This window comes from Aquarana catesbeiana, linkage group LG09 (genome assembly GCF_042186555.1).
Source record: "Aquarana catesbeiana isolate 2022-GZ linkage group LG09, ASM4218655v1, whole genome shotgun sequence".
NCBI classification, from domain to species: Eukaryota; Metazoa; Chordata; class Amphibia; order Anura; family Ranidae; genus Aquarana; species Aquarana catesbeiana.
The window spans coordinates 69,709,659-69,725,223 of NC_133332.1; the positions used below are offsets into that span (position 1 = coordinate 69,709,659).

Sequence of the window (15,565 nt, forward strand, 5' to 3'; positions counted from 1 at the left end):
TGCTCCGATCTGAAAAGTGTAACGGAGGAAAACCCTACTTTTCCATCCGTTTTCGGATTGCTCCGCCAATCCCCGCTGAGCAAGCTCATTTGGGGCTCATTTACACTTGCTTCGGCTTCAACACACATTAACGGCTAGTTTACACTTGCTTCAAAACAAGGCTTCGGACAGGCTTTGTTAAAGCTCTCTGAACGCCAGTCAAAGCTCCTGTCACTAAATAAAAAGGTTAGCTTACAGTCCTGTTTACACCTTCCTTTTGCTATGCTTCAGCTTTGCTTCAAAAAATTATACCCCATGTAGCTTTAGTGGTGCTTCAAAGCTTTCATAGAAGTATATGGCAAAGCTCGCTTGTAGCCCCACTGAAGCCCCACCGAAGGCTCATCGAAGCCCCACCAAAGCCCCAATGAAGCTCCATAAAAAGCCTCGTTGAAGCCCCATCAAAGCCTCATTGAAGCCCCAAGCAAAAGCAAGTTGTACACAAGACTGTAAGCTAACCATTTTATTTAGTGACAGGAGCTCAGACTGGTGTTGAGAGAGCTTTAACAAAGTGTGTCTGAAGCCATGTTTTAAAGCATAAACTATCCCTTACACTTGCTTCGGCTTCAACACACATTAACGGCTAGTTTACACTTGCTTAAAAACAAGGCTTCGGACAGGCTTTGTTAAAGCTCTCTGAATGCTAGTCAAAGCTCCTGTCACTAAATAAAATGGTTGGCTTATAGTCCTGTTTACACCTTGCTCTTGCTTTGCTTTGGCTTTGCTTCAAAAATGATACCCCATGTAGCTTTAGTGGTGCTTTAAAGCGTCTTCAAAGCCTCCATGGAAGTCTTTGGCAAAGCTCGCTTGAAGCCCCACTGAAGCCTCATCGAAGCCTCATCGAAGCCCCATTAAAGCCCCATTGAAGCCTCATCAAAGCCTCATCGAAGCACCAAGCAAAAGCAAGGTGTAAACGGGACTGTAAGCTAATCATTTTATTTAGTGACAGGGGCTTTGACAGGCGTCCGAAGCATTAACAAAGCCTGTCCGAAGCCATGTTTTTGAAGTAAGTGTAAACTAGCTCTTAGAGAAAAATGATCCCCCTGCAATGAGTTTGCTTCCTAGTTGTGCACTTGTGTTAACTTTTCTGGATGGGGGTTAACATAGCTGATAATGTTGCGGTTCTTAGGCTCCTTTGTACTCAGGCAACACTCAGGCTGGTGGTACCACAGACTACTGTAAATCAACCCCGCAGTCTTAGGTTTGATACTATTTCATTATTGAACTTTGGGAATGTTACAAATGTATTTTCCCTTCTCTATTTCTATTGTAGTTGTTAAAGTGGCTGTAAACCTCAGACATGAAATATGAACAAAGCATATCCCCCTATAGTATTTACTTGCCTCAATCCAGAGCACAAAGTGTAATTTCTGTCTGCTGCTTCGTTCCTCAGCTAAAAGCATGAGTCACGTCTGACAAGTATTCCTGACACCAAGAGAAAAATTGGCGACGGGGAGGAAGCTCCAGCTGATTGACAGCCTCAGCTCTGTTCCTGTGTGCTGTGTGAAGCGGGGTGTGTCTCTTCCCTCTGATTAGCTCCCAGACCTCTCCTCACTGAGCTCTGCTGAATGTGACTTCAGCTCTCCACCCCCTTTTTTCTGAACGCTCAGACAAGCTTTATAAATTCCGGACTTTGAACTGCGGACTTTTGAAATTTGCTTCATCTCTGTGTATCACCTGAGGCCAGTCACTTCACTGGGTATATGTAAGGGTTTACAACCACTGTAACTGTATTTAACTGTATCTGAAATAGTATGTAATTCTTTTATGCCTTTTTTTGTGATATAATCAACAAGGAAATTGGGAAAGAGAGGTACAAAAATATACCCAGTGATCTTACCAGAAATCCAGTGAGCTCCTAACCTTCTGTTGCGCTCTAACAAAGCTGCATTAGCAGCACTGGGCAGTGTTATCAGCCATGCCTGAGGTTTTCCCTACTGGAATATGGAACACATCTACTTACTGTTATAGAGATTAGATGAGGGGGGATATTCTGTAATCCAGCAAGCGAGAACTTAAGCATGACTGGCAACACTGCTTGGTGTGAGTGTGTGTGTGTGTATTATGCAATATGTAATGTAATGGTCTATCACATAAAATACTTTTTCGTGGCACATAATTGTGAAGTGGAAGGAAAATGCTAAAAGGAACACACCAGACAGGTCAGGAATAAAGTTGTGGAGATGTTTAAAGCAGGGTTAGGTCGTAAAAAAATATCCCAGGCTTTGAACATCTCACGGAGCACTGTTCAATCCATCATCCGAAAATGGAAAGAGTATGGCTGAACTGCAAACTTACCAAGACATGGCCCTCCACCTAAACTGACAGGCCGGGCAAGGAGAGTATTAATCAGAGAAGCAGCCAAGAGGCCCATGGTAACTCTGGAGGAGCTGCAGAGATCCACAGCTCAGGTGGGAGAATCTGTCCATAGGACAACTATTATTTGTGCACTCCACAAATCTGGCCTTTATGGAAGAGTGGCAAGAAGAAAACCACTATTGAAAGAAAACCATAAGAAGTCCCATTTGCAGTTTGTCATGTGGGAGACACAGCAAACATGTGGAAGAAGGTGCTCTGGTCAGATGAGACCAAAATTTAACTTTTTGGCCTTAAAGCAAAACTATGTGTGGCAGAAAACTAACACTACACATAACCCTGAACACACCATCCCCACCGTGTAATATGGTGGTGGCAGCATCATGTTGTGGGGATGCTATTCTTCAGCAGGGACAGGGAAGCTGGTCAGAGTTGATGGGAAGATGGAGGCAAATACAGGGCAATCTTAGAAGAAATCCTGTTATGCCGCGTACAAACGGTCGGATTTTCCGACAGGAAATGTTCGATATGAGCTTGTTGTCGGAAATTCCGACCATGTGTAGGCTCCATCAGACATTTTTCGTCGTAATTTCCGACAAACAAAATTTGAGATCTGGATCTCAAATTTTCTGACAACAAAATCCGTCATAAATTCCGATCGCATGTACACAATTCCGACGCACACCCGCTGAAGTTCCACGCATGCTCGGACTCAAGCAGAAGAGCCGCACTGGCTATTGAACTCAATTTTACTCGGCTTGTCGTACGTGTTGTATGTCACCGCGTTCTTGACGATCGGAATTTACGACAAGATTTGTGTGACCGTGTGTATGCAAGACAAGTTTGAGCCAACATCCGTCATAAAAAAACCCATAGATTTTGTTGTTGGAATGTGCGATCGAATGTACGCGGCATTAGAGTCTTCAAAAGACTTGAGACTGGGGTGCAGGTTCACCTTCCAGCAGAACAAAGGCTCTAAACATACAGCCAGAGCTACAATGGAATGGTTTAGATCAAAGCATAGTCATGTGTTAGAATGGCCCAGTCAAAGTCCAGACCTAAATCCCACTGAGAATCTGTGGCAAGACTTGAAAATTTCAGTTTACAGACGCTTTCCATCCAATCTGACAGAGCTTGAGCTATTTTGCAAAGAAGAAGGTGGTTCTACAAAGTATTGACACAGTATTGGCTGAATACAAATGCACACTTTTCACATTTATCATTTTCCTTCCACTTCACAATTATGTGCCACCTTGTGTTGGTCTATCACATAAAATCCCAATAAAATGCATTTACGTTTTTGGTTGTAACATGACAAAATGTGGAAATTTTCAAGGGGTATGAGTATTTTTTCAAGGTACTGTGTGTGTGTGTGTGTATATGTATGTATGTATATGTGTATGTGTGGGTGTGTGTGTGTATTATATATATATATATATATATATATATATATATATATATATATATATATATATATATATATATATATATATATATATATATATATGTATATATATATATATATATATATATATATATATATATATATATATATATATATGTATATATATATATATATATATATATATATATATATATATATATATATATGTATATATATATATATATATATATATATATATATATATATATATATATATATATATATATGTGTATATATATATATATATATATATATATAGTATCTTACAAACGTGAGACACGTGAGACACTTTGCTACAATGTAAAGTAGTGAGTGAGTGTAGCTTGTATAACGATGGGCCCAATTAGCCATTTTCCCTCCCTGGTGTCATGTGACTCGTTAGTGTTACAGGGTCTAAGGTGTGAATGGGGAGCAGGTGTGTTTAATTTGGTGTTATCACTCTCACTCTCTCATACTGGTCACTGGAAGTTCAACATGGCACCTCATGACAAAGAACTCTCTGAGGATCTGAAAAAAAGAATTGTTGCGCTACATAAAGATGGCCTAGGCTATAAGAAGATTTCCAAGACCCTGAAACTGAGCTGCAGCAGGGTGGCCAAGACCATACAGCGGTTTAACAGGACAGGTTCCACTCAGAACAGGCCTCGCCATGGTTGACCAATGAAGTTGAGCGCACGCGCTCAGCGTCATATCCAGAGGTTGTCTCTGGGAAATAGACATATGAGTGCTGCCAGCATTGCTGCAGAGGTTGAAGGGGTGGGGGGTCAGCCTGTCAGTGCTCAGACCATACGCCGCACACTGCATCAAATTGGTCTGCATGGCTTTCGCCCAGAAGGAAGCCTCTTCTAAAGATGATGCACAAGAAAGCCTGCAAACAGTTTGCTGAAGACAAGCAGACTAAGGACATGGATTACTGGAACCATGTCCTGTGGTCTGATGAGACCAAGATAAACTTATTTGGTTCAGATAGTGTCAAGCGTGTGTGGCGGCAACCAGGTAAGGAGTACAAAGACAAGTTTGTCTTGCCTACAGTTAAGCATGGTGGTGGGAGTGTCATGGTCTGAGGCTGCATGAGTGCTGCCGGCACTGGGGAGGTACAGTTCATTGAGGGAATCATGAATGCCAACATGTACTGTGACATACTGAAGAAGAGCATGATCCCCTCCCTTCAGAGACTGGGCCGCAGGGAAGTATTCCAACATGATAACGACAAATATTGACACTTTGGGCCCAATTTGGACATTTTTCACTTAGGGGTGTACTCACTTTTGTTGTCAGCGGTTTAGACATTAACCACTTCAATACCAGGCACTTAGACACCTTCCCGCCCAGACCAATTTTCAGCTTTCAGCGCTGTCGCAATTTGAATGACAATTGCGCGGTCATGCTACACTGTACCCAAACAAATTTTTTATCATTTTTTTCCCACAAATAGAGCTTTCTTTTGGTGGTATTGGATCACCTCTGCGGTTTTTATTTTTTGCGCAACAAATAAAAAAAGACCGAAAATTTTGAAAAAAAACAAGTTTTTCTTTGTTTCTGTTAAAACTTTTTGTAAATAAGTACGTTTTCTTCTTCAATGACGGGCACTGATATGGCTGCACTGACGGGCACTGATACGGCGGCACTGATGGGCATCGATGAGGTGGCACTGATGAGGTGGCACTGATGATGGGCACTGATAGGCGGCACTGATGGGCACTGATAGGTGGCACTGATGGGCACTGATAGGTGGCACTGGTATGCGGCACTGATGGGCACTCATAGGTGGCACGGATGGGCACTTATAGGCGGCACTGATGGGCACTCATAGGTGGCATTGATGGGCACTCGTAGGTGGCATTGATGGTTACTTATGGGTGGCACTGATAGTTGGCACAGATGGGCACGGATGGGCACTGATAGATGGGCACTGATGGGCACGGATGGGCACTGACAGGTGGCATGAATGGACACTGATGGGTGGCACTGATGGCATTGCTTGTTTGCAGTGATGCCCCTAAGGGTGGCATTGCTGGGCATCACTGCAACATAATTGTGCCAATCAGTGCCCATTTGTGGGCACTGATTGGCACAGATTTGGCACACTGGGCACATGTGGATGGCCATGGGGTACATACCTGGCCATCCACATGTTGCCCCTTCCCTGGTGGTCCTAGTGGCGATCCCTGGTGGTCCAGTGTGGTGATCTGCGCAGATCAGCGCAGACCCCCCCTGCCAGGAGAGCCGCCAATCTGTCAGACGTGAGTGAGGAAGAGCCGATCAACGGCTCTTCCTATTGACAGCGTGATAAGCCGTGATTGGACACGGCTGATCACGTGGTAAAGAGCCTCCGCCGGAGGCTTTTTACCAAGATCAGTGTAGCGGTGTGTCAGACTGACACACCGCTCCACCGATCGTCGCGATGCGCGCCCCCGGGGGCGCGCTGCGGCATGTTATCCTGCTGGACGTCATATGACGTCCAGTCAGGATAACACAACCACTTCCCGGACGTCAATCCGCTATAGGGCGGGCGGGAAGTGGTTAATGGCTGTGCGTTGAGTTATTTTGAGGGGACAGCAAATTTACAGCAATTTTTAGCTCTACACTCACTACTTTACATTGGAGCAAAGTGTCATTTCTTCAGTGTTGTCACATGAAAAGATATAATAAAATATTTACAAAAATGTAAAGGGGTGTACTCACTTTTGTGAGATACTGTGTATAAATATATATATATATATATTTTTTAATTTTGCCCAGACATACACTTTAGGCTTTAGATTAAAGCTGGCCATACATGGATCAAAATTTGCTGGTTCAGCAGGGAATGACTGAGTATCAATCATTGGAAGGCCACGGTGGTTGAACAGAATTCGGTCTTCAACCGCCCTATTGGAAAATGTCCGCTTGATCCTGCAGCACTGATCTGTGTATTCTGACAGCAGGAAAGTCTCCCTGCTGTCAAAATACAATAACTTAGCAGGAAGATTCCCCCTATCCACCTTGAATGTGGGGGAATGAAGACAGTTTTTTTTTTCATTTAGCCTACTAGTTGAATGAAAAAACTGACTCCTCTATGGCCAGCTTTAGTGGGGATGGTTTTTATTGTTGCCTTTGACCCTCCAGGGAGGAGTGGGGGATATTTCCTCCTTTTATGTCCCTGTGATGTCTGTACATGAAATGTGGGGTACAATTGCCACAGGGATAGGAAGGTACAGACAGCGGGTAAAATGATAGAAGTACCAGACCACCACTATGCTGATCCTAAAGGTCACTTCATTATCCTACAGGGTACATGGCACGCACAACTAATCACGTTATGCGCCCTATACGCACCGAACACCAAACAATATAACTTTCTCTCCAAAGTATACTCCCGCATCTTTAAATCAAATCCAGGGGTTTTGGTGGTGGGGGGGGATTTCAACCTTGTCCAATCAGCAACTGCGGATCGTCAGGTGGTGGGCACCCGAACGTCACCAACAGGAGTCCTTAGGGACTCTACACTCTTCCGACAAATCTCTAGACGATATGCGCTCTTTGACACGTGGAGGGCCCTTCACCCAGGCGATCGCCAGTATACATTTTATTCCGCCCCCCACCGCACCCACTCTAGAATAGATTACTTCTTCGTCAACAATCTTACGCTCAAACTAACACAAGCAGCTCAAATACTCCCCATCTCATGGTCAGATCATGCCCCCATCCTACTTAGGCTGAACTTAGACACCCCCAACCGCAAATCCTATAACTGGAGACTTAACACATTCCTCCTCCAACACCTGCCCTCTCAATTGGAATTACATTCCACCCTTAAATATTACTTTACAGAAAATGTCTCCTCAGAAACTTCACTATCTACACTATGGGAGGCCCACAAGGCGGTCCTACGCGGTAAGTGTATGGCACTGTCCTCCGCAATGAAGAAAGATAAACTAGCAGCGAAATTAAACGCGGAGAGGGACCTCAAAGTATTGGAGGGTAAGCTCCAAAATACCCCCACAATACCCCTTCTTCGGAAAATAATTAGTCTCCGTTCCACCCTTAAAGAACTTGCATTAGGCCAAGTAGAAAAAGCACTGACTAGACTGAAACAAATGTTTTATGACAAGGGAAACAAGGCGCATTCCCTTTTAGCCAACAAATTACGAGACAAGTCCCACATGCAAACACCACACCAAATTAAAAATAAATGAGGACAAATGGTATCCCACCCCACAGAGATTGCCCATACTTTTGCAGACTTTTACAAAAACCTATACAATAACCCAGACATACCCAGTAACCCCCCCTCACAGGACCTATCCCACAAACTACGACAGTATCCAGAATCCAGTGGAATCCCCCACTTGACGCCAACTGACTTGCTATCACTAAACGCACAGATCACAGACGAGGAGATAGAACTGACTGTTAAAAGTTTGCCCTCACATAAAGCCCCAGGACCAGACGGATTCCCATACGAATACTACAAAACGTTCCTCCCCACCTTACTCCCACATATGCGCAGGATATTTCAAGCCTTCCTACAAGACACCCCCATACCTCCAGACATGCAACGTTCCTTTATTACGCTTATACCCAAACCGGATAAAGACCCCTCCATATGCGCTAGTTACAGACCCATTGCGTTACTGAACTCCGACCTAAAAATCTTTACCAAACTCCTTTCCAACCGCCTCAATCAGATCCTCCCCTCCCTGGTCCACAAAGACCAGGTGGGATTTGTCCCGCTCAGACAAGCAGGCGATAATACCAGAAAGGTAATAGATCTGGTGGAGGTGGCGAACGGGGAAGGCCAGGCGTCCTTGCTGTTAAGCCTGGACGCGGAAAAAGCATTTGATCGGCTGGGGTGGCCTTTTCTGTTCGCCACCTTGCAATTTATGGGATTTCAGGGACCTTTCCTACAAGCAGTCAAACACTTATACACTAACCCTTCATCCCAAGTTAGAACCCCCTTTGCACTCTCTCCGACATTTTCTGTGGCGAACGGGACTAGACAGGGGTGCCCACTCTCCCCTCTCCTATTCGCACTCTGTGTAGAACCCCTAGCAGCATCCATCAGAAGCAACCCAGACATTAAGGGAATTTCGGTCAGAGGTAGAGAATTTAAGATCTCCCTCTTCGCCGACGATATCATACTCACACTGACTCAACCCCATACTACCCTCCTGATCCTACATACAGAATTAAACCGCTTTAGAGCCCTTTCAGGATATAAAATAAACGAATCAAAATCAGAAGCACTCCCAATTAATATCCCGGCCACCGAGGTTACACTCTTAAAGTCCAATTTCCCGTTTACATGGAAAACAACATCCCTGAAATATCTGGGGACGTACATCACCTCCAAATTTAACACCCTGTACCAGGAGAACTTCCCCCCATTATTCCGTTCAATTAGATCCTCCATGCTCCAATGGAAAAAGCACCATATCTCCCTGATAGGCAGAATAGCCTCGCTTAAAATGACAATCCTTCCGAAGCTCCTTTATCTTTTTCAAACATTACCCATACCAATCCCGCTCCACCAATTGAAAAAACTTCAGTCCGATCTCCTACAATTTGTTTGGAATTATAAAAGACACAGGGTACCGGGATCAGTGTTGATGGCGTCCCGCAATGAAGGGGACTAGCTTTCCCTAATATTGTTAAATACTATTACGCAGCCCAACTACGTGCAATAGCATCATGGTACACCCACAAGTCCTACAATAAATGGACGGAAATTGAGAAGCTATGGCTAGCTCCCACACACCCAAATAACCTATTATGGAGTGCGAACGCGGATGTGGCCCCTGAGCGTATGCTAGGTCCCATGTCCCTCTTGCGGAGGGTATGGCGCAAACTGGCTCCTACTCATGGACTGTCATCGGAAAAATCGCTCCTGACCTCTTTTGTCTGTAACCCCAAAGTGCCGGACAGCCTCACCTATCAAATGTCACACCCCTGGACCTCCCGGAATTTATTCCACTTTGGAAGCCTGGTGGATCCTAGGACACGGAAACTCTTGCCATTTACTGATCTACAAAATAAATATGAACTCCCTAGACAGGCGTTTTATGGGTACTTACAAATCAGACATTATGCTCTTACTATAACACCCAACCTACAATTTTCACCTCCTTCCCCATTCGAAACTATGATTCTGGCAGGCAATGCCCAGAAAGGGCTCATATCGGGCATCTACAAGATCCTAAACACATTCTCCCAAGATGGGCAGGGCAAACATTCTTATATGACCAAATGGGAAAGGACTCTTGGTGAGGAAATTCCTATGACACAGTGGCAGATCATTTGGTCCCAAGCAGCAAGGAGCTCAATATGCACATTATATAAGGAAAACTCCTATAAAATTCTCCTACAGTGGTATATGACCCCAGAGGTGCTCCATAAGATCTTCCCTAATACCTCCGATAGGTGCTGGCGTTGCCAAGGAGCAAAAGGCACCTTCCTACATATATACTGGAGCTGCCCACTACTGGCCCCATACTGGTCCACAGTCCAGAGACTACTAGACCGCCTATTGGACACACAGGTCCAGGCGTCCCCAAAGTTCTTTTTATTAGGTCTATCACCACTCAAACTCTCCACCCCATATAAGAAATTAGTGCGTCATGTCCTAACGGCAGCAAGATGCCTCATAGCTTTATACTGGAAACGCTCCGATCCACCAACTGCTGAGGATCTTTATGCCAGAATTAAGGACATAGAAGTGATGGAAAATATGACAGCCAGAATACAAGACAGACTAGAGGCACATAACAGGGTCTGGGAGCCATGGCACCTCCGGGAGGACCCACCTTGACCAGGTAACACCGCTATCTCAACGACTTCTATATCACCCCCCCCCTTTTTTTTTTTTTTTTTTCCTAAATCTCATTTCTTTTCTCCTCCTCCTCCCCCCCACCTTCTTCTCCACCTCCCACTATCTACCTCTAATTTCTTTTAAATGTATAGATTTATGACTTCTACAGTTTTGAAACATATAACCACAGTTATGCAGTGGTGAAGCAGGTATTCCAATAACATGTAAAACAAATGAATCACTAGACGACAAGCATTGGACTACCGAAGGCACTTAGTAATACTTCTATCTATGAGTAAAGAAATTTAGCATCAGCAAACTATATGTTAACTTAAGTTTAGTTACCACCATTGCTCAGAATGTTCTCACTGCAATGTAATGCACCTGTGTTTGAAAATAAAAACGCTATTTGGAAAAAAAGAAGTACCAGACCATCCTCACTTTACTAAAATGAGGTTTTGTTATTATCTGTTTCAGTTTGGGAGAGATTTTTCATCTGACAGGAAGTGTGGGGAAATTCACCCCAACAGAACAACAGGTAGCAATATAAATCTGGCAAAGGTTCTAAGCCTGCTCCACATCCACCTACAAATAAATGTCCCAAAACATTTATTTGTGAAACAAATTTTTTAAATATTTTTTTGTGTGTCCCTTTGAAGAAGCACCTTCTCTACTGAAAGTGAAAAAGTACTAGTTCTTAGTTTGTCTACCATTTACCTGCAATGATGGAGTAGAGTTTCGGGGTGTCGTTAATCTAACATGGACACCCGCAGCAGATCGCATGGACGCCGTGGACCAACGTCGGTGTCCCATGATTGCGATGCGGTGCGGGAAACGCACAGGATTCGCTGCACTTCCCACATCGCATTTGTGTGAGCCAGGGCTAAAGGTATTTTTGCACTCCTGGCTTCTAGTTAATTCATTTATTTAGGGGATGTGACTGCCCCTTTCTAGGTGTCTTGGGAGTTTTCTTCCCCTTGATGGAGGTCCTATGTTCGTTTTCATTTTCGTTTCATTTGTTTTTTTGCTTTTTTCGGAAAATCGAAAATTCGGAATTCGCCCCATCCCCTGTTTTAGAGTGCCCCATTTCCGAATTTTCAAATTTCCACATTTTCGAATTCCGAATTTCCAAATTTTTTCATTTCGATTTTTCGGATTTTCATTCTTTTGAATGTTCAGATTTTCATTCTTATTTTTGGATTTTCAAATTTCCAAATTTTGGAATTTCCTCATTTCTAATTTCCAAACTTCCGAATTTTCGAATTTCTGAAATTTTGAATTTCTGAAAATTAGGAAATTTGAAAATTCAGAAATTCGAAATTCGGAAATTGAAAAATTCGGAAATTCGGAAATTAACGAATTCGCTAAAAAACAAATTCGGAACTAAACAAATTACACATGTGTACTATTTTCCATCCCACAGGCGGTCCGTTTTCCCCATAGAGGAGAGCTTTGTCCATTACCGCTCTACACAGTGAGGGAAGACGGACCTGTCATCCGCCTGCTCAGAGGGGATCAGCGCAGCGATCCCCTGCTGAGCAAGTGGATCCCGTTAAGCGGAGGTGACCGTGTGAAAGGGGCCTTATTCTACAATCAACATGCCCAGGGTAAAGGTTGTTCATAAATGGAGGAGACATCTTTTGTTTTATATAAAGTATTAACTGAATTTTATTATTGAAGTTCAGATTAGGTGATCAGGATAAAGGTGTTGGTAACTGGTGACTTGAATTTTGCGAGGTTGATGGCTGGTTGATGACTTAATTAGATCAACGCGTAAAAAAGTTGTACATTTCCTTCCGCTTCCAGGGTGTCCACTTGTGCTAAATTAAACATGCGGTATTCAAAGTCAAATTGGTGACTTCCATTCAGAAAGATCTTAAATGCCTTCTGTCCAGCGCGAATAGAAAGCTGCAAGGAAGAAAAAAAATATATAAGCTCACAGTATCTAATAATGACTGTGGACAATACTGTGTGTAAAGTTCCTAATACAGTAACAAAAATGATGCATTTTGAACAGCCTGTGGCCAACCAGCTGTTAGTGAATTACAGCTCTCACCATGGCTAATTAACAGTTGGCAGGTTGTCCATCCTTGATTCAGGGTTCACAACAAAGAAGAGATTTACAGCTTGAGACCCGAAACCAAAAATCCATTACAGTCAGGTCCATAAATATTGAGACATCGACACAATTCTAATCTTTTTGGCTCTATACACCACCACAATGGATTTGAAATGAAACGAACAAGATGTGCTTTAACTGCAGACTTTCAGCTTTAATTTGAGGGTATTTACATCCAAATCAGGTGAACGGTGTAGGAATTACAGTTTATATATGTGCCTCCCACTTTTTAAGGGACCAAAAGTAATGGGACAATTGGCTGCTCAGCTGTTCCATGGCCAGGTGTGTGTTATTCCCTCATTATCCCATTTACAAGGCGCAGATAAAAGGTCCAGAGTTAATTTCAAGTGTCCTATTTGCATGTGGAATCTGCTGCTGTCAACTCTCATTATGAGATCCAAAGAGCTGTCACTATCAGTGAAGCAAGCCATCATTAAGCTGAAAAAACAAAACAAACCCATCAGAGAGATAGCAAAAACATTAGGTGTAGCCAAATCAACTGTTTGGAACATCCTTAAAAAGAAAGAACGCACCGGTGAGCTCAGCAATACTAAAAGACCCGGAAGACCACAGAAAACAACTGTGGTGGATGACTGAAGAATTCTTTCCCTGGTGAAGAAAACACCCTTCACAACAGTTGGCCAGATCAAGAACACTCTCCAGGAGGTAGGTGTATGTGTGTCAAAGTCAACAATCAATAGAAGACTTCACCAGAGTGAATACAGAGGGTTCACCACAAGATGTAAACAATTGGCGAGCCTCAAAAACAGGAAGGCCAGATTAGAGTTTGCCAAACAACATCTAAAAAAGCCTTCACAGTTCTGGAACAACATCCTATGGACAGATGAGACCAAGATCAACTTGTACCAGAGTGATGGGAAGAAAAGAGTATGGAGAAGGAAAGGAACTGCTCACGATCCAAAGCATACCACCTCATCAGTGAAGCATGGTGGTGGTAGTGTCATGGCGTGGGCATGTACGGCTGCCAATGGAACTGGTTTATTTATTGATGATGTGACTGCTGACAAAAGCAGCAGGATGAATTCTGAAGTGTTTCAGACAATATTATCTGCTCAAATTTAGCAAAATGCTTCAGAACTCATTGGACGGCGCTTCACAGTGCAGATGGACAATGACCCGAAGCATACTGCGAAAGCAACCAAAGAGTTTTTTAAGGGAAAGAAGTGGAATGTTATGCAATGGCCAAGTCAATCACCTGATGGATGATTGTTAATCTGTCCCATTACTTTTGGTCCCTTAAAAAGTGGGAGGCACATATACAAACTGTTGTAATTCCTACACCGTTCACCTGATTTGGATGCAAATACCCTCAAATTAAAGCTGAAAGTCTGCAGTTAAAGTACATCTTGTTCGTTTAATTTCAAATCCATTGTGGTGGTGTATAGGGCCAAAAAGATTACAATTGTGTCAATGTCACAATATTTATGGACCTGACTGTATATTGCAGCTTATCAATTATGAAATGTGGTGGCTGCATTACTTTTTCTTTTTAAAGGCTTTTTTTCCCCTCTGTTTTTACCTGGTGATCTGGCCAGTAACACACCTCCGGTTTTAGAGTGCCCCACTCTGGATGAAGGAGCACAGGGGGACCTTTGGACAGCAGCATTGTTACTCTGGGGTGGAGGGGAGCGTTAGATGTACTATCAGATTTAGATACCCTACCAAATTGAAGCTGAACTCCAGATAACACTTTATAAGCAGTTACAGTAACAGTTTTTCCCTTTTGGGATAAAGGTTTTACATAAATAAAAGCTGGTCATTGTAAGCACCCCTGTCAGTAGTAAATAGTTTGTCTCAACCCTGTTACTGCTGCATCTGCAGAACCTGTTCTGGTGAAAAACAACAGACTTGCTGGTCAGGTTACCAGGTAAAAATAAATGAAAGAATGCCTAAAAAAGACAACGAATGCAACCATCATATCTAAGAATTGGTAACCTGCAATATAATAAATGTGTGCATTTGGGTTTAATAACATCTTAATGGTGCAGCAGCTGCGGTTGCATCAGCTGCAATTATGACTACGTCAAAGGACCTGCCTTGTAGCTGCCTAGTGCCACTTTGGTTTACCTTCACCACCCATACCCTCATGGTCAGTGTTCAGTCTACTTGACAGGTGGAGCTATAAATATCAGATTACAGCAATTTAAACAGTCTTAGGCTTGGTTCACATTGGTGCGATGCGGGAACCCTGCAAATCCACTGCGGGTTCCTGTATCACACCTCACTGGCAGGCACTTCACACTGCCCTAAGCGAACTGCTGGGCATGTCAATAGAAAGTTAATGACACCCCCAGATCGGTTCGCATATCGCAGTATAAACTCTCAATTTGGACAGGAATCGGTGTGAACACCCATGCAATCCGATTCTGGTGTGGACCAGAAAAAGGGTCCTGCGCGACTTTTTTCCAAATGCAATGCAAATTCAACCATACAACCTGTATAAAGTGAAAACAGTGCAGCGCTAAGAATCAAACCATCAAACCCAATGCGTTTCGACTACAAAGACTTCAACTAGGGGAAGACGAAACACGCTGGGTTTGATGAGTCCTTTCCATGCCATTGCGCCTTTTTGAATTTTATGCTTTTGTGATCACAGAGGAGATTTTTTACTTGATGCAATACATCTTGGAATCTATGTAAAGCCTTTTTATTCCAAATAAACCCGTAGCCATACAGTTTTTCACTATGTGGAGGCTTTCTGTTTTTTATGGATGCTGTTAACCCTAAACCTACCAAATGGTTCTGTGGTGGAAGGAGGTTTTCTACCATCTGGGACATTGCTGTCCTGATCCATATTCTCACATGCCGGGTCGAGGTTGCCTGAGGTGGCTTAGCTGAG

The 15,565-nt window shown here is 43.3% G+C and overlaps 1 protein-coding gene across 1 annotated transcript in view; it reads right to left on the reverse strand.

The window, feature by feature from the left end:
* Positions 1-12,224: 12,224 nt before the first annotated feature.
* The window catches only part of LOC141107783 (galectin-4-like), a 41,672-nt gene continuing 38,331 nt past the window's right edge, over positions 12,225-15,565 (reverse strand). Inside the window, exon 9 of the mRNA XM_073598753.1 lies at positions 12,225-12,494. Within this exon, the coding sequence (XP_073454854.1) occupies positions 12,348-12,494 (147 nt within the window). The 3' untranslated portion in view covers positions 12,225-12,347. The remainder of the gene's footprint in view (positions 12,495-15,565) is intronic.